This window comes from Hemitrygon akajei, chromosome 3 (genome assembly GCF_048418815.1).
Source record: "Hemitrygon akajei chromosome 3, sHemAka1.3, whole genome shotgun sequence".
NCBI classification, from domain to species: Eukaryota; Metazoa; Chordata; class Chondrichthyes; order Myliobatiformes; family Dasyatidae; genus Hemitrygon; species Hemitrygon akajei.
Window position 1 is genome coordinate 124,514,500 of NC_133126.1, and position 19,617 is coordinate 124,534,116.

At 44.9% G+C, this 19,617-nt stretch overlaps 1 protein-coding gene across 2 annotated transcripts in view; it reads right to left on the reverse strand.

The window, feature by feature from the left end:
• inpp5d (inositol polyphosphate-5-phosphatase D) overlaps positions 1-19,617 on the reverse strand; it is a 136,661-nt gene that overhangs the window by 44,966 nt on the left and 72,078 nt on the right. For both annotated transcript variants that reach the window (XM_073040773.1, XM_073040774.1), the window contains exons 12-18: positions 17,625-17,821; positions 16,871-16,988; positions 14,528-14,624; positions 13,388-13,526; positions 6,529-6,637; positions 4,729-4,817; positions 3,032-3,113 (exon numbers count right to left, since the gene is read on the reverse strand). In XM_073040773.1, the coding sequence (XP_072896874.1) occupies positions 3,032-3,113; positions 4,729-4,817; positions 6,529-6,637; positions 13,388-13,526; positions 14,528-14,624; positions 16,871-16,988; positions 17,625-17,821 (831 nt within the window). The remainder of the gene's footprint in view (positions 1-3,031; positions 3,114-4,728; positions 4,818-6,528; positions 6,638-13,387; positions 13,527-14,527; positions 14,625-16,870; positions 16,989-17,624; positions 17,822-19,617) is intronic.

The window sequence follows — 19,617 nt, forward strand, 5'->3', positions numbered from 1 at the left end:
CTGCTTCAGTAAAACAGCCAGCACAATCAAAGGCCCCACCATCCCAGACATTCTCTCTTCTCCCCTCTCCTATCAGGCAGAAGTTACAAAAACCTGAAAGCACATACCACCAGGCTCAAGGACCACTTCAACCCTGCTGTTATAAGTCTAGTGAATGGTTCCCTACTTGAACTAAGTGGATTCTTTACCTCACAATCTACTCATTATAATCTTATTGTCTACCTACACATCCACTTTCTCCTTAGCTGTTACTTTTTATTCTGCATTCTGTTACTGTTTTAGACCATAGGACATAGGAGCAGAATTAGGACATCTGGCCCATTGAGTCTGCTGGGCCATTCAATCATGGCTGATCCTTTTTTTTCTCCTCCTCAACCCCAGTTCCCAGCCTTCTCCCTGTAACCTTTGATGCCATGTCCAATCAAGAACCTAACAATCTTAAAATAACATATTAAAATAACAGCAGGACTCGAGGCCCTGTGATCTCCCGTTAAATTCCGTGCAAACCATTGTTGTACAATTGAGCATCAATTTAACCTACTGTAGAGTGAAAGTGCACCCATTTCCACGCCTGTCAGTGCCTGGGAGAAAAATCGACCCTCTGGTTTTCCAGCAAGATTTTCACTGAATCAATCAATAGCATTTACTTAAAGCACAGTCACCATGCACACAATCGTTGACATCTTCCCCCCACCGCCGAAAACATCTATCAGAGGTTATGTCTCAGGACGGTGATATCCATCATTAAGGACACCCACCATTTTGACCACACTCTTTTCTCGCTGATGCTATCAGGTAGGAGGTACAGCAGCCTAAAGACTCACACCTCAGTGTTCAACAGCAGTTTCTTCGTACTGCCATCAGGTCTTGAACCAACCTGAATATCCCTAATTCTACATCAGACAATATTTCCCTCAACCTGCACTAATGCTATTACTCACTGGAATTTAGAAGATTGAGGGGGGATCTTATTGAAAGGTATAAAATTCTAAAGGGATTGGACATTCCTAGATGCAGGAAGATTGTTTCCGATGTTGGGGAAGTCCAGAATGAGGGGTCACAGTTTAAGGATAAAGGGGAAGCCTTTTAGGACCGAGATGAGGAAAAAATTCTTCACACAGAGAGTGGTGAATCTGGAATTCTCTGCCACAGGAAACAGTTGAGGCCGGTTCATTGGCTATATTTAAGAGGAAGTTAGATGTGGCCCTTGTGGCTAAAGGGATCGGGGGTATGGAGAGAAAGCAGGTACAGGGTTCTGAGATGGATGATCAGCCATGATCATACTGAATGGCGGTGCAGGCTCAAAGGGCCGAATGGCCTACTCCTGCACCTATTTTCTATGTTTCTATTCTGTTAACTTTTGTTTATATTGCTGTGTAAGTTAGGTATAATTTATGTAACTTATGTTTTTAATGTACTGGCTGCAAAAAGCTAGTTTTCCTGGTACTTATACCACCGACAATGAACTTCAACTCCTTCGCGTGAGGATCCTTTGGTTCATATCATCTCATCACCTGCTGTTGGGTTCACTGCATGTTTTTGATGGCTGGATTTCTGGCAATAGGGAGGAGATGTCATGCACGTTGGTCATGCTATTTTGTGTGCAAGTGACCCCGTACAATATTGGAGGAGCTACTATGAATCCACTTAGAACATCACCACCTAATGGTGATATTTCAATGGTAATTGGTTACCATGACATTGAAACACATGAAGGTACAAGTAGCTTGTTGGGATGCAGGTCATAGTGTCATGGAGAAGTACAGCACAGAAACAGGCCCTTTGGCCCATCCAGTCCATGCCAAGCCTTTTAAACAGCCTACTTCCATCAACCTGGACCTGAGCTATTCATACCCCAGCCTTCTATGTACATATCCAAACTTCTCTTAAATGTTCAAATTGAGCTCACATGCGCCACTTGTGCTGGCAGCTTGTTCCGCACTCTCACAGACCTCTGAGGGAAGAGGGTTCCCTTCACATTCCCCCTTATATTTATCACATTTCACTCTGAAACCTGACCTCTAGTTGTAGTTGTAGTCCCACCCAACCTCAGTGGAAAAATCCTGCTTGATTTTACCCTATCTATTCCACTCATAATTTCGTATACCTATCATATCTCCTCTCAATCTAAAATCTTAACCTATTCAATCTTTCCTTCTAATTCAGGTCCTCCAGATCTGGCAATATCCTTGTAAATTTTCTCTGCACTCTTTCAACCTGATAGATATCTTTCCTGTAGGCAGGTGACCACAATGCTCCAAATTAGACCTCACCAACATCTTATACAACTTCAACGTAACAACCTATTTCCTTTACTCAGTACATTGATTTGATCTGGACATTTATTAGATTCCAGAATGTACAAAATCCATCATTATTTGCAGTGAATGTGCTTCTAAAGACATTAGGAAAATAAAGCCTCATTTCTGCCAAAATTGTTTTCATATGATTGTGATGGAACATTGGCCTATAAGGGCCAATGTGCCAAAAGCCTTCTTTACAACCCTATCAGCAAGTGACACGCTTTTCAATGAATTATGGACCTGTACTCCCAGATCCCTTTGATCTACCACACTACTGTTACGGTTCACTGTGTAAGACCTACCCTGGCTGGTCCTACCGAAGGGCAAAACCTCACACTTGTCTGCATTGAATTCCATCTGCCATTTTTCTGCCCATTTTCCAGCTGCTGGAGATCCTGCTGTGAGCTTTGATAGTCTTCCTCACTGCCCACTATGAACTCATGAAAGGATCAGGGTGACAGAGCTACATAAATTCATGCTCTCTCTATGCACATGTAGAATGCAATGACATGGCCAAAGGGATTTTGTGCATAAACAGTTGTGTTGTTGAGCCTGTGTGCAGGTCTTTTCACACTGGAGCTCAGAGGCAGGAGGCTGGTCCCTCTGCTAGATATTCTCATTTACTATATATTACGTGCTCTCTGATCTGCTACATGAATAAAGGGTTCTTTTAAAGAACCATGTTAAATGCAAACAGGCACAGGTGAAAAAGAAAGAAACTCCCTTACCATACGATTGACACATAACATGAACTTTGGGATAGCTTTTCCACAGCACACGATCACACCAGGATGGCAGGTTATACTTCAACTGGGGACAGAGTAGATGGTTACCAAATGCCAGGACCATGCAATCCCCCAAATCAACTCTTCCTCAAACCCAATCGACAAGCGATTTTCTCCCAATACCACAACCTGCTCGGTCTCTCCAAGACCCTCCACCGACAGGCACGCTGAGGAACTTTCTTCACCTGGGGGATGCAGGATGGAGGAAGTGGACTTAGGGGAGCTAGAGGCACAAGAGCCGGCAGATACTGGAATCTGCTGCACCAAACAATCTGCTGGAGGAAACGACTGGGATATGCAGACAGGGTTTCAGGTTGGAAATCCTCAACCAGAGGGGAGATGGCCGCTATGAAGATGACAGAGGGCGGATCAGAGAGGCACAAGGAAATTGGAGGCCAAGAAAGAATGGGGGGGGGATGAGGGTAGGGGGTGTCAAGGGAAGGGAAGAGAAGGAGGGAGAGAAAGAGGGAAGGGATGGGAGGGGAGGGGGAGTGAGAGAAGGGTTAGAGAGAGAGGGAGGGAGAGGGAGAGAGAGGGAGAGGGAGAGGGAGAGAGAGGGAGAGAGAGGGAGAGAGAGGGAGAGAGAGGGAGAGAGAGGGAGAGAGAGGGAGAGAGAGGGAGAGGGAGGGAGAGGGAGGGAGAGGGAGAGAGAGGGAGGGAGGGAGAGGGAGGGAGAGGGAGGGAGAGGGAGAGAGAGGGAGAGGGAGAGAGAGGGAGAGGGAGAGAGAGGGAGGGAGGGAGAGAGAGGGAGGGAGGGAGGGAGAGAGAGGGAGGGAGAGAGGGGGAGGGGTGGGAGAAGGAGGGGGGAGTGAGGAGGAGGGAGAGTGGGAAAGAGGGAAGGAGGGAGGGGAGGATGTGGGAGAGTGGAAGGGACAGGGAGGGAGAGAAGGAGGGAGGGGGAGGGAGAGAAGGAGAGAAGGAGGGAGGGGGAGGGAGAGAGGGAGGGAGGGGTGGGAGGGGGAGGAAGAGAAGAGGTCGAGTTGGGAGAAAGACGCAGATGAATGATAGACAAAGCAGACAAAACAAAGGATGGGAGACAGATGAACCCAGGTGGGAGACGGAAGGGTAAAGGCAGAGACAGGTTAAGAGAGTGAGAAGCAGGAACAGAAAGCCGACCACTACTGGAATCTGATAGCTAAGGAAAATGATGATGCAACCACTAGGGAAACGGTGAAGGGCAGATAGAAGCTGCTATGAGTCTGAAGGAAACTCACCCTCTGACTAGTCCATGCTAAGCCTGTCTTGATAGAGTCTGATGGGGCAGTATAAAAGAAGCATTAACCAAAACCCCATGACACTCCACATGTGTGGCACAGTAACATAGTGGTTAGCACAATGGTTTACAGTACCAGTGACCCAGGTTGAAGTTCTGCCACCGTCTGTAAGGAGTTTGAACGTTCTCCCTGTGACCGTGTGGGTTTCCTCCAGATGCTCCAGTTTCCTCTCACAGTCCAAAGACTTACTGGTTGGTAGGTTAATTGATCACTATAAATTGTCCTGTGATTAGACTAGGGTTAAATAGGTGGGTTGCTGGGCAGTGTGGGTTGAAGGGCTGGGAGGAGATGGCTGGACGGATATTCTAACAAGTTCCGAATCAGCGCGTGAAAGCAAGTTGGAGAAGCTATGTCCATGATACTCACTCCTGTGGCCTTCTGTTTTGTGTAGTTGTACGTGTCTCTGCTGTCACGTTCATAACGATAGGTTGGAGGGAATGTAATCTCTTCTTCCTCTGCAGATTGAAAAATACAAGCAATTTACTTCCATCCTCCCCCACCATTCCCTAATGAAGGAGTTAACTTACCAAAGCAATCAAACTTCAATTACAGGCACCCAGCAGCCAATCTCAAGTCTAAATGATTTAAATTTCCATATTCAACCCAGCAATATTACTATTTCTGTAAAGAGCACATATATTGTTGAAATGGAATTATGTCTGTAATTACTGATCATTGATGGAAACTCATTGTATCAAACTAAGACTCGTCTCTGATACCTATAATGAACTACCTGAAAGTGCTGCCTAATATCTTCACTTCTTTTCTCTATCTAATCTTTTCAGAATCAGAATCAGGTTTAACATCACTGGCATAGAGGTCGTGAAATTTGTTGTTTTGTTACAGCAGTACAGTGCAATAAATTACAAAACAAAACTATAAATCATAATGAGAAAAAATATACATATATAGAAAATAAAAAATAAATTAAATAAGTAGTGCAAAAAGAGAGAAAAAAAGAAGTGAAGCTGTGTCCACGGGTTCATGTCGATTCAGAAATCTAATGGCAGCAGGGAAGAGGCCATTCCTGAGGCGATGAGTGTGTGTCTCCTTGTTGATGGTAGCAATGAGAAGGGGCCATGCCATGAGTGATGGGGATCCTTAATGATGGATGCCACCTTTTTGAGACATCACCTTTAGAAGATGTCCTCTATGCTGGGGAGGGTAGTGCCTATGATGGAGCTGACTGATCTGCAGTTTTTTTCTGATCCTGTGCATTGGTCCCTCCAATCCAGACAGTGATACAACCAGTCAAGAGTGCTCTCCATGGTACCCCTGTATAAACTTGCTAGAGACAGAGCAAGTCTCGTCAGACTCCTAACGTAATATGGTTACAGCCGTGCCTTCTTTGTAATCAATGTGCTGGGCCCAGTTTAGATCTTCGGAGATGTTGACACACAGGAACTGGAAACTGCCCACCCCTTCCACTGTTGATCCCTTGATGAGGATCGTGTTGGTACAAGTGTTGGATCTGGAGACATTATGATCAAGAAGTCAAGAACGACACATAAACACCTGAGGTTATGGCCATTTTGTTAGGTGTTCATGGCAAAGAAATAACAATTACCATCTCATTCCTCTGTAGGGAGAGAGGAAAAAGTGAGAGAGCAAAGAACCAAAACCATTATAGTCATCTTGTACTTAAATCAAACCAGACAGATAAGAGAAATTCCAGTGATAAAGCAAAAAAGTCAAGTTCAGTTCTGACTATCATTTCCAACAATGCACTTAAGCCCAATAATCCACTGCTTGAAGAATCTACCCAAGCTCTCATCCAGCTATCGTGTTGACTGGTCAGTGAGCTAGAGGCCAGTGTTAACATTATTATAACCTTCTCTCATCCTGAATATCTCCAACCGCCTGCTACTTTCCCACACCAAGTAATACCAGCTTTGTTTCTCAAGCCATTCCTCATGCCCAGAGCTCTCTCATACCCTGTGTAAGGTTGCCGAATTGTATACCATGTTCTCAGTGCAATCCTCAGTCTCCTGCTGCACTCTACTGAGCGACAGCATGAAATCTGATCTTATGTTTACATTTCCACAACGTGTCACCACCCACATCCTGCGGCAGTATCCCAGCGTGCACACAGCCTGAGCCCTTGTACACGACGGAGCCTCATCGTGGTCAGGCCCATGTCTTCCCTCCCCACCTTACGGAACTTACGGAACTGGAGGAAAACCTTCTTGTCATTCTTCTCGATGGTCAGCTGGTCCTTGGCCAACAGCTCCTGGTACTGCTGCTGCTTGATTTTCTCCACAATGTTCTCTGCTTCCTGCTCAGAATCAAGGGAGATTTAATTAAAATGGCGCCTTGCACTAAGTAGTCCTGGTCAAAGTATGTATACATTATATAACCTCGAGATTAGTCTGCTTACTGGCAGCGACAGAGCAAAAATCCCAGAAAACATCAGACAGCCAGTGTGCAGAGAGTAAGAAAGAAAAGTCCTGCAAACAATAAAAGCAAGCAAATAGCATTCATAATGATAGTCTGACAAAAAGCATGAAGCCTCAACTCATCGCCGAGCTGAGTAAATGTCGTGGAGCCATGAGCAGAACCAGCCCATCCCTCACGTCCGGTTCTGACACCCTGACTTTTTCCAATCAGGCCTGATTGTCCAAACACTGGGTCCTTCCTTGCTCTCGAACCTGGATCCTGCCACCACTATTCGGACAGGTGACTAAATCAATCAGACATCGGGACTTCCCTCGCTCCCACCTCCACTTGCCTTCTCCTTCTCCTCCCGTCTCCGCCATGCCCCCTATTGCCTCCGCACGCCTCCCCATCGTTAGCAGTGATCATTACCTAAGGTGTTTAGTAGTTTTCTTTGTTTTGTAATTTGCAGCTGATAAGTAGTCCTGGGCATCACCACCATCATCTTAAACCAGTTGACATTGAAACTGCCAAGTGGGTCACTAATGACGTTTGTTAAATTCCTTCATTTGCAAATTTGCCGAAATGCTGCTATCAGGCTTACCTGAATAATGCCTTTGTTTATACCCATGTCTCACTCAGTGCAACGTTCCCCAAGATTTGCTGCAAGCTTTTGTATTTACCCTCACACCTGTGATTATTCCCACATTTCCAATATATGCAACTTTCTTCTATCTACCGGAGAGAGTGAATGGGTTGGAACGGGTGGCAGGAGAATGTTCTGGCGGGGTCAGAGGGATCTGGAAGGCTGGTAAAGAACACCCTCAGGATGCATTGCTGTGCAAGGGAGCCCAGAGACTCTCCGAGATTGCAGCTTGGCCCAGTTGGTTTGAGGTTGCTGGGAGATTGTTGGATGGCCAGCAGTGCAGTTGATGCACCATCAATAACTCACTCTGAGACGTAGGAAGCGAGGTATCGGCTTTTATTGACTGGAAGAATGAACAACACTACATCCTGGAGAATGAGGCTGGGCAACAGGCCTCAGTCGCCTTTATACAGGGGTCTGTGGGAGGAGCCACAGGAGCAGTCCAGACAGGTATATGTAGTTCACCACAGCAGTCCATGAACATCTTCAGTTCAGTGAAGGACATAACATAGGCAATCTCTCTGTGTGCTCCACGTTAAGGAAAGCTCAACCGGCCTCTTCCATCTGAGTATATCACATGGGTGCATGAAGGTAATTGAGTGAGTATTTCCAAGATGCTGTGTTAGTTTGGATTGGAAACCAATCTTTAACATTGGAGCTACAGGGTGCAGTGGTTCACACATTGCCCTCTCACACTCTGGGGCTGAAAAAGATCAAGAGAAGACTGTAAAGCTGCTGAGAGTCCAGAGTGAGGGGGCGGGGAGGAGGTGCGAAGTATCTGATAGGGTGAAACAGGGGTTACCATGGGGATAAACAAAGTTCTCTGGTCAATGAGTGAATGGGAGCAGTTAAAAAATAAGAGCATAGGCAAATTAGCCTAAAGAAAGAGGAAGCATAGTTGAAAATTGTGCTGGAGGTGAATTCTGGCTGTTGAAATACTTGGAGAGAATTTTACACTGGAAAGTAGGTGCTAAAGGAGATCCTGTTGAAAAGTCAGAAATCACATTTTTCAACCATACCAAAACACGTACACATGCCCAATGTTGCCCAACTCGAGGACTGATTAATCTTCAAATTCAGCATCAGGCTTTTTGAAACATGTATGAATGTTTTTGGCCTTCACTTTTGTGAGGTACGATTTTAATAATGTTAAATTCAGTAAAAAGCAACTTTAATATTCCTTAAAACACACATAGATCAAATGCTCTGTTAACCCAAATGTCTGGTTATCGCGAGATTAAAATGTCCAACACACTTTTCACTTAGATGCAGCACACCTTAACAAAAATATTACATCGAATTATTTGCTGGAATAAAATAACAGTGTCTTTTGCCCCCCAGAGAGACTACAGTGAGAAAACTGTTTCACAAGTATTCACCCTATATAGGCAGCAGAGTGGTTAAATTACTGCTCCAGCAACCCAGTGCCTAAGGCTAATCAGAGATCCGGGTAGAAATTTTAAATCTTGATAACATGGATCCACAACAAATAAAAACAATAACCAGAAGTAGTAATGGATTGTCGTAAAAGCCCATTTGGTTCACTGATGCCCTTCAAGACAAGGAAACCTGTCCACCTTTACCTGGTTTGCTTCCTTGTCACTCCAGATCTACCCCATGAAGTTGAGTCTTACTGGTTAGGCAAGTCATGCAGCTGAAACATTATTGGCACGTTCAAACAGAGGAAAAACATCTCCAAATTGAACCACCAGAGGGACTGCAGGGAGGTCTAGAGGGTCGTTCATCATTACCTTCTTGGCGGCATTCAGGGATAGGCAAAAAGTACTAGTTTTGGTAGTAATGAACAGATCACAAAAAGTAAATAGATTATATTTTAAAAGGTATCCATGGTCACAGGAGCTCATTGTAGAATATGCAGTTCCTGCAGTAACCTTATTTCCCTCCACATGCTTCCATTGGGCAACATTCCAGCTACCATCCAAAAGGCAGGTATCTGCTTCAAGGTCCACTCCCCATGGTTCTCAGTTACTGGGATACACCCCACAATCATTCCAGTGTCGGCTCACTTAGACCAAGGGGTGCTTATCTCATATAGTTCCACCAAACATGGATATTCATTATCCTGTCTCACTCTGCCTTTCTATGATAGGGATCCCAGGTAAAATGTCTGTCCCTTCCTTGGTCAAGATATGATTAGTTCATCACATAATTATAACATCAAAGGAATTTGGGCACCATGGAAGTGTACTGGTTAGTGTGATCCTGTTACAGCCCAGGGCATCGTAATTTGGAGTTCAGTTCGCCACCCTCCGTGAGAAACTTTGCACTAATTTCCCGTTTGCTTCAGTTTCCTCCCACAGTCCAAAGACAGACCAGTTAGTTGGTTAATTTTTTTTTGTTCCTGTCCGAGCCTTGTGGCACATTGGGTGGTAACTCTGCCATTTCTTTAGCATTTGTCCGTTCTTTTACAAGGCCGAGGTGCTAGCTCAATGCTCCAACTCAGCACAGATGGATAGAGTGCAAGGAGCCGGCCAAATTCAAACCCAGGACCACTCGCCTTGAAGTCCAGTGCAGATGCCACAACACCACTGGCCAGCATAGTAGGCTAATTGGTCATTATAAATTGTCCTGTGATTAGACTAGGATTAAACTGGTGGGTTATTGAGCAGTGTAGCTAGGTGGTCCTGAAGGTCCTGTTCTATGCTGTACCTCTATCAAAACCTTCCAACTGCTTGAGTTTTAGTAGACTAGACTTGTTTTATTTAAGTATGTCCATTCTGATCCTCTTGTTTGAGCAGAGCTGAAGCTGAAAGGGTGTCAGCTGAGGTCTCAGATTGGCCAGGCTGGACCAACCACACAATGAATAGTGTTTACCTGCTCCTTCAGGCCATCGAGTGATCTCACTGAGAATTATGAAAAGCAGGGAGGGGCAGGCAGGGCCAGGTCTTTCCACCAGCCAGAGCTGTTACAAAGAAAGAAGTGTAAGAGGCCAACCAGGCAGAAGACCGCAGGGATATGGAGGAATTTAAGGTGGGGGGATATAAGGGAGGCAGGGTGTAGGGGTCGGCACAACATTGTGGGCCAAAGGGCCTGTACAGTGCTGTACTATTCTATGTTCTATGCTTATGTTACACTGAAGGTTGAGGATTTTTGTAATTCTCTTCCTCAGGGTTCTGAATGCTCTGTCACCAAAGCGCTTGAGATACAGCAGGATGCCATCACCATACAAGGAACAGTCCACTCTGACGCATTTCAAATCATAGTCGGGGATTTCAGTCGAGTTTGGTTGAAGAAACCCCGGCCCAATTACCATCAGCATATAACCTGCAACACCAGAGGTCCCAACACTGCTAGAGTAAGACAAGGAGTGCCTACTGTTCCACACATATTTCGCATTTCAGGAAAACTGATTACTTGGCTGTCCTTCTCCCACCTGCATACAGACAGAGGCTAATGAACGAGACTCAAGACATTCGAACAAAGAGATGGTTGCAGGAGGCAGCAGCAGCTACAGGGTTGCTTCTGGTCAGCAGACTGAGCCATGTCCAAGGACTCATCTGACAATCTGAGTTCATACTCCACAGTTGTCATGGACTTTATAGAGACAGTCGTAGACGAGTGTGACCCCATAACATCATTCAGTCTTCCCCAACCAGAATCCCTGGATGAACCGTGAGATCTGCAAACTGATGAGGGCCACCTCAGAGGCATTCAAGTCTGGCAACCAAGAAAGTTTCAAGAGGTCCAGGTGTAAAATCTCCGGAAAGCCATCTCACAGGCAAAACGGCAATTCTTGACTAAACTTGAAACAATCAAGGATTCTCAACAGCTGTGTCAGGGATTGAATGCTATCACTTCCCACAAACTGAGATCAACTGACATAGGTGACACCAGGGCTTTGCTTCCAGGTGAGCTCATTGCCTCTGTGCTTGCATTGACTGTTAAAACATGGCAAAACCATCATGAACTCCCAGAGCCCCTGATGACCCTGTGATTTTAGTCTCTGAGGCAAACGTGCAAGCATCCTTCAGGGGAATGAACCCATGGAAAACATCTGACCCAGCTGGGGTACCTGGCCGAGTACTAAAGACCTGCTCTGACCAACTGTCTGGAATGCTCACTGAGATCTTTAACCTCTCGCTACAGCAGTCTGAGGTACCCACCTGCTTCAGACAGGCTTAATTTATACCAGTGCCTGAGAAGATCATAGTAACCTGCCTCAGTGACTATCATCCAGTAGCACTTACATCCACAGCGATGAAGTGTTTTCAGAGGTCGGTGACTTGGATCCGCTCCAATTTGCCTACTGGCACAAAAGGTGAGTGTTGACCTGCAATTTCATTGGCTCTTCACTCAACCCTGGAACATCTGGGCAGCAAAGGTGCATACATCAGGATGCTCTTTATTGACTACAGCTCAGTATTCAAAACCGCCATCCCCTCAAAACTAATCAATAAGCTTCAAGATCTTGGCCAAAATACCTCCTTGTGCAATTGGATCCTCAATTCTCTCACTTGCTGATGCCTCCTCTACAATCTCCATCATCATAGATGCACAGTCCTCCTGATCTACTTGCTTCATACTTACAACTGTGTGGCTAAGCACAGATCGATGTTTAAGGAGACAAATCAGCATACAGGAGGGAGATTGAACATCTGGCCGAGTGATGCCACAACAACCTCTCACTCAGTGTCAGCAAGACCAAAGAGACGATTATTGACTTCAAAAGGAGGTGACCAGACGTCCATGAGCCAGTCCTCATCAGGGGATCAGAGGTGGAGAGGGCCAGCAACTTTAAATTCCTTAGTGTTACTATCTCACCCAGCACATAAGTATAATTATGAAGAAAGCACAACAGCAGTTCTACTTTCTTAGAAATTTGTGAAGATTCAGCATGACATCTAAAACTTTGACAAATGTCTATAGATGCGTGGTGGAGCCTATATCTATTGGCTGCATTATGGCCTGGTATGGAAAGGCCCTTGAATGGAAAGGCCCTTGAATGGAAAAGCCCTTGAATGGAAAAGCCTACAAAAAGTAGTGGTTACAGCCCATTACATCACAGGTAAAGCCCTCCCATCATTGAGCACATCTACACAGAGCGCTGTTGCAGGAAAACAGCGTCCATTATCAGGGACCCCACCACCCAGATCATGCCCTCTTCTCAGGAGCAGAAGGTACAGGAGCCTCAGGATTCTCACCACCAGGTTCAGGAAGAGTTATTACAAGGAAATGAATCTGAGCTGTATACAGTGACATATATGTAACTTCGATGATAAATTTACTTAGTCTTGATTATATTCACAGTACAAAATCAACAGTTCGGACATCTGGGAAAGAGAGGACATGGGATTCAGGGCAGGAAAGTAGACATGATATCGAATCAGTTGTAATCTTAATGAATTTTGGTGCAGACCAGCCAAGGGGTTGTCAGGCTCTTAAGGCTCTTACGGGTACACCTGCTTCTGCGTCTTGTGTAAATATGCAGCACCTTCATGGAATGGTGCTTTATAACTTACAGGCAATCATTCAACGGTTAACTATTTTGCATGGATTAAGCTATGATATTGCTTCACAGTCCAAACAACACTACGATCTGAACAAACACTAAATAAACAAAGATGGGGGGTGTGGGGAATGCCAACAGAAACCCCATGGCTGCTGCTTCACTGCTACCTTGGCTCGTTAGCATCTCTGGAAGTCAGATGAATGTTGATGAATCCAAAGAATATACCATTTGGTGTTGGACACAAGGGGGCTTACAGGGAGTATACGGGTACTGACAAAACCAACACTCCACACCAGAGGACATTGCGTACATCGAAGCAGTAGTCAGCTACCAGATGTTCTGATAAATTTTTGAGGTTTATTTGTCACCACTTAGCTTTTAGGTGTGATTCCAACACTGGACAAAAATTTAGTCAAACAAACAAAAAGCCCCTGCCTCCTCAGAAGGAACTGGGCAGGACAAGAAAATTCGATCAATACAACTGCTGTGAAATCACAGGCAATGCAGTGACGACCCCCTCAGGTCTGTTGCCTCACCTGTGTTGGGAGCTCCACTCTGTAGTTCAAGTCTCCAAGCCAGAAGAGATGTGTGAACCGATTAGTAATGTCAAATGGACTCAGGTTTTTGTCTCCAAGGTTAACGAAGCGCAGGATATTAATGTAGTTTTGGTTTCGTCTATCAAAGGAGAAAAACAGAACAAGCCATTAAAGAACAGACTTTTCACTTTCACGGTGCAGTTGTGAACTGTAGAAACATGTCCCATCATACCAATCACAAGAGCTTCCAGTTAGTATCCTCCCCTTGAACTTTCTCATCTCCACAAATTTCAAACATGTTTCCAATTGGCTTTTGAAGATTACCATCAAATATACTTCACTGCTCTTTCAGTATGAGCATTCTTCTTCCCGCTAAGTCATTGTCTGAAAATGTCTCTGCCCACACACTTCCAGTTTCCCCATTCCAACCAGCTGCTTCCGAGCTGAGGTTACTCGTCAGCAGTTCAGAGAGCCAGTGTAGAAGTTCCCAGATGTGCTCAGCTTATGATCCAGTTTATTCATTAAAGCGGCAGACAGCAGCATCAAACACAAAGCAGGCAAATAAAATGAATAAACCCTGCACACAGGCTAGATTGTATCGAGAAATCTTGGGCAGACTCCAGCTGCAGGACATGGGCACTTATAAAAAGAGAAGGCTGCATTAAATTGTGGCCTTCACAGATAGAAAACATCCCAAATGCTCAACAACAGAAGAGGCAGCTTTGAAGCATAGTCACTGTTGCAGTGCAGAAAAGACAGCAAGTAATTTTCTGCAGAGACTGGTCCCAACAATATTGAAGAATTCCAGCAAAAATAAAAGCTTTCTGTGTGGAATGATGTTGGAGGCACAAGTACGTAGTCCAAATTGCAAGCAAGCACGAGGCAGCTTCTTGCAGTTCTCTCGATCTGGCACTTCCATATAATCTCCAAGGGGTGTTTTGCAGGGGCATTTGCTTCACCACCTCACTAACTTACAGGCAACCAAAGTCCAAGCACCCAATGACTGACTGCTTTACAGGGATCTAAGGAAGATATTGCTTCATTGACCAATGGTCACTGCCATCCTGAGAAGTTTCAAAGAGGGAGGAAATGCCAATTGTACCACAAGTCAAAACCCCATTGCTGCTGCTTCACTCTTACCTCAGCTTCTTCCCACCGCCGGAGGTCAGGTGACTGTTGATGAATCCAAAGGGTGTACCATTAAACATGAAGGACACACCCACTGCCCCTTTATTACCTGGAAAAAATATAACACAGTAGCCCAACAGATTACCCGCCAATCAAAACAATAACCCTTTACTTCAAGCAGCACGCATTCATTGACAAGATATGTATCATATAACTATATAACAATTACAGCATGGAAACAGGCCATCTTGGCCCTTCTAGTCCGTGCCGAACACTTACTCTCACCTAGTCCCACTGACCTGCACTCAGCCCATAATCCTCCATTCCTTTCCTGTCCATACATCTATCCAATTTTACTTTAAATCTTCTTCTGTTTTCAGTAACTAAGTACCTCGTACCCCAATGGCAGTGTTCTGAACCCAGATAAAACTACTAGCCACTTGAATATTACTATTTGAGGTTTGGATGCCCTCCCTGTGACCATGTGGGTTTCCACTGGATGTTCCAACTTCCTCCCATTTCCCATAGACCTGCTGGTTGGAAGGATTATGAATCACTGTAAGTTGTTCCTTGGTCCATTATAGAACCCAAAGGTAGTAGATAGGAAAGCGGGAAAATAGGTTACAGGGAAAATTAGTGTGGAACTGACAATGCTTTGTGAATTCATTGGGAAATAAGGAAATTCCAAAATCAACAAGAGAGTAAATGGGATCTACCTACAAATTACCTGGATCTCTTGGCCCTGGGGTTCATTATAGCTTTTTTCCAAATGTAGATAAACAGAAGTCTAAATACTGGAACTCCCTAACAGTGTTATGGGATAGACCTCGTTGGCTGCCTGGACCCGAGGGCCTGAGTTCTGAGGAGAGGTCGGGCAAGCTGGCACATTATTCCTCAGAGTGCGGAAGGCAGAAAGAGTGACCTCGTAGAGGTGCATAAAATCATGAAGGACATAGACAGGGTGAGTGCATTGTTTATCTTTCAGGGAAAGGGAACCAAGAACTGGAAGGGGTAGATTTAAGACGAGGGGGAAAGATTCATAGAGAACCTGAGGAGCAACTCTTTCATGAAGAGGGCGGTGCAATATAGAATATGCTGCCAGAGGAAGTTAAAATAACAACATTTTAAAGACATTTGGACAGGTACACGGATAGGAACGGATCTGAGGCATCAAATGGGCTTTAAGGCAAGCAAATGGGACTAACAGATAGACATCTCGGTCAGCATGAAAGAACTGGACTTAAGAGCTTGTTTCCATGTTTAATATCCCTACACCCTGCTCACAGCAATTAGTACCATGCTGTTTGCTTTGGAGATTATTAACTATCCACAGCTTGGAGAAATGTCACTCCTTCTGTCTCTGTAAATTCTCCAAACCTATTGGCAGGATAGATAATTCAACGTTAGCATCCTCTCCCTTGACAACATTCCCAGTGTCAAGACCTTGATGCCATCCAAGATGCTCTATTGGAAGAAACTACATTTGCCATAGCCTGATACTTGATTTCCAAAACAACAGCTCTACTCTGAGCACTGGCACAGTAAGAGATCTTTAGCAGGTTAGAGAGAAGGTTCCCAAGTCTCCCCAAAAATGTTAAAGATCCCCACCAACTGCAGAGCACCAGCATGGACTTGGTGGGCCGAAGGGCCTATTTCTGTACTCTATCCCACTACGACTCCATGAACTTAATAGAATCACTGGCCCATGGCTACTCAAGGCAGAGAAGGTTCATTCCAGATGCCATTGAATAATGGTCAAACTTAAACAGGAGACAACACCCTGAATGAACTGCCCACCACCCCCTATCCTACAAACTTCCATGCGCCCCACCTGTGCCAGAGCATGTGTATTTTATATAGGACTCTCAGCCAAAACCAGTCAGAAGAAGGGAGAGCATTAACTAAACAGATTCACTGGTCTTAGTGGGGAGTTCACCACCAGTTTCAGAGTGACTAGGGAGCGTCCCGATAAAGGGTCTTGGCCCAAAGCGTTGCCTGTTTATTTATTTTCTATAGACGCTGTCTGGCAAGCTGAGTTTCTCCTGCGTTCTGTGTGTCTTGCCTTATATTAACATCTATCGGTCAGGGCAATCCCAGACCACGTAAGGAGACAGCGTCCACTTAGACAATGGCACGCTGCACTGCGAGTACTGGATTGTGAAAGAGCAGTTTGTCACTCTCTATAGCGTCCAGTCCCACAGTGTGAAAGGACAATGTGTGCCCCATTGTACCACTCAGTCCAAATCTAAATTCCGAATGTCTGAACCAAGCACTTGTGAAGATCCTTTGTGTTTGAAAACAATTCACTGAGCGTGTTCCCCAGCACACATGCCCAGATTTCTATAACGCTTGTACCAAGAGCATTGGCTATTCCAGTTTTGACACTGCTTGTAGAAATGTGACTGATCCGATTTTCATGTTCCGGTTTTGCAAGGATAACGATGCGGATATTCCACAAGGTCTGAGTTGCAATCTATGGGAGAAAAGAAGTACAATCAGTCAGATCAGAATTTAATTTCTTGTAATGTCATTTGCTTGTTGTACACAGGGTAATGCTGTTACGGGGTGGGGGAGCTGTGTGGGTAACATTGAAACAGGAGTAGGAGGTACGGTGAGGACAGTTACTACATTAAACCCATTCCTTAAATGAGTGAAGTTGGACAGAATGATACTTCACAGAATTAGAGGAGGGAGTTTTATGCTGCACATGCATTGATTGCATGATACACTATTTTGGCCATGTTCCATAACCACATTCTAGCACTTTAGCACTGTCCTAGCTGAGTATTGGGAGTATTGTCATGTGGCAGATCTGTTCTCCGCACCTGCACCAAGAGGCTTGTTTTCATACCAACTGGATAGGCCAGCTACCTAAAATTTCAGTTTCCAGTTCCTACCAGAAGAGGCTCCTGAAAGATCATTAACCTGCCATATTGCCTCGGCCTTTCTCAATAAATGAAACCTGACTTGTTTTGCTCTGCTCTCAGAGCACTCAGGTTCGAGAATCCCCCAAGCACATGTGGAAGTTTAGAGCAACGTGAACTTATCTGGCCACTCTGAAACATTCTCTCCAATTGCCATGGGCTTATATGGACTTTAATACACTTACATGTTTAAACTTTATATAGGTGATGTCCTTCAGCGTGGATTTGAGCAGCTCCACCCATTCCTTCTCTCCCTGCGTATCTTCCTGAGTGCCAATGATGTAAATGTCATGGGGAATGTCGGCGGCCGTGTCATCCCGAGTCTTCCCCTGGCCTCGACACTGGAACCATGATCGTATGTCCGCAGGAGGAGAGGCATTCCCTAAACAACAGATGAATTTTATAGCACCACCTTCAGCCCAAAGAAACACCCTTGACACTTCAAACCGGTCATTATCAGACCAAATGTGTTGACAAGTAGCCAAGCTTGCACAAAGAGGTGGGTTTTACAAGAAGCTTTAAACACACACTGTAAGAAGGGTGAGATCGCTGTGGAGTAGGTGCAGAGGAAATTTACCAGGATGTTGCCTGGGATGGAGCATTTCACTCCCAAAGATAGACTGCATAGGCTGAACTTGTTTACCTTTGGAAGGGAGAAGAATGAGAAGTGATCCGATAAGAGATGTACAGAATTATAAGGGGGAGAGCATAGGAAACATCTCCCTGCAGCAGGTACGTAACAGAGGGGATCTGACTTGCAGTTTTTCCATTGAGGGTGCTTGGTGTCGTCCATTTAATATTTCAATAATACTTGAGTAATCTTGTATGTACAGCATATTAGTTGATGAACACTCGCTAGTTTAAATAATTAATTATGGGTTATATGTCATCACCCTATCACATGATACATGCACACCTCGCTTAAAGTCAAAGTTACACCCATATTCTTCAGACTGCCGTGTTTTCTTTGAGTTAGTTTAATGTTTTGAAGTTACACAACTGAAATCTGGAATGCACTGCCCGAGTGAACGATGGAAGCAGGTTATTCCTACAATATTTAGCAAGTATCTCGATGAGCAGTAGAATCACCAAGCCAGAGAAAGCCGTGGCCCAGGTGCAGGGATATTGGTTGGGAACATGGTGGCTGATGGGCCCTTTTCAATGCTGTGAAGCTCGACAACAGACAGAGGCACTGAGAGGATATTCTGAAGCTTCACGCCTTCTCGGTTGAAGGAACCGAGGAGCTCCTCCCTTCAGAAAAAACTGTGGAAGAAGCAGAGCATTGTGGGAATTGTAGGACTGGATGAAGCTGGAGGGAGGGAGAGACGTGATGTGAACCTTAAAATCAATGATCCAAATACATTCCGTAAGCACAAGAATAGGAAAGCAAAGCACACTTCTAGATAACTGACTGGGGTTTGATATCCTTAAGGAGCTTCTATCAGCAAGCTCTCAATCACCAGCCCCCAGTGCTTTATTTACGTATTTATAGAGATACAGCATGGAATAGGCCCTTCTGGCCTTTTGAACTGACTGCCTAGTAACCGCCCCCCCCCCCCCCAAGTTAATCCTAGTCTGATCATTGGACAATTTACAACGACCAATTAACCTACTAACTGGTACGTCCTTGGAGTGTGGGAGAAAACCAGATCACCCGGAGGAAACTCACATGGTCACAGGGAAAACATAAAAACTCCTTACAGACAGCAGGGGAATTGAACCTGGGTCACCGATACTGTAAAGCATTGTGCTGACCACCATGCTACCCTTTACTTTGTCTTGTTTCCAGTGAACTTGCAGCAAGCACTGAAACTTATATAACTGTAGGGTTTGAACTTTCATTTCCCCTCGCCAGTTGCCTGAAGAATTGTGGTGAGCCATCCCCTTGAACAGCTGTACCCTCTGTCGTGCTCTCTGCTGAACTTTGTTGAAACAGAGAGGAAATCAGTCATGTTAAGATAGATTAGTCACATAGATTGTGGAGAGGTGGCAGATATTAGTAAACCAAATGATTTTTGTTTTATTTTTACTCACATCGTACTCTTTTATTTCTGGATTTCTGAGCTGCTGGTAACTAGATTCCTAAGCCAGTGATGTCATGTCACAGTTCAGTGTTTGACATAAGGTGGATGAACTCAGAGCATGGACTGGGTTGTTCTAGCCATAACAGAAGGAGAA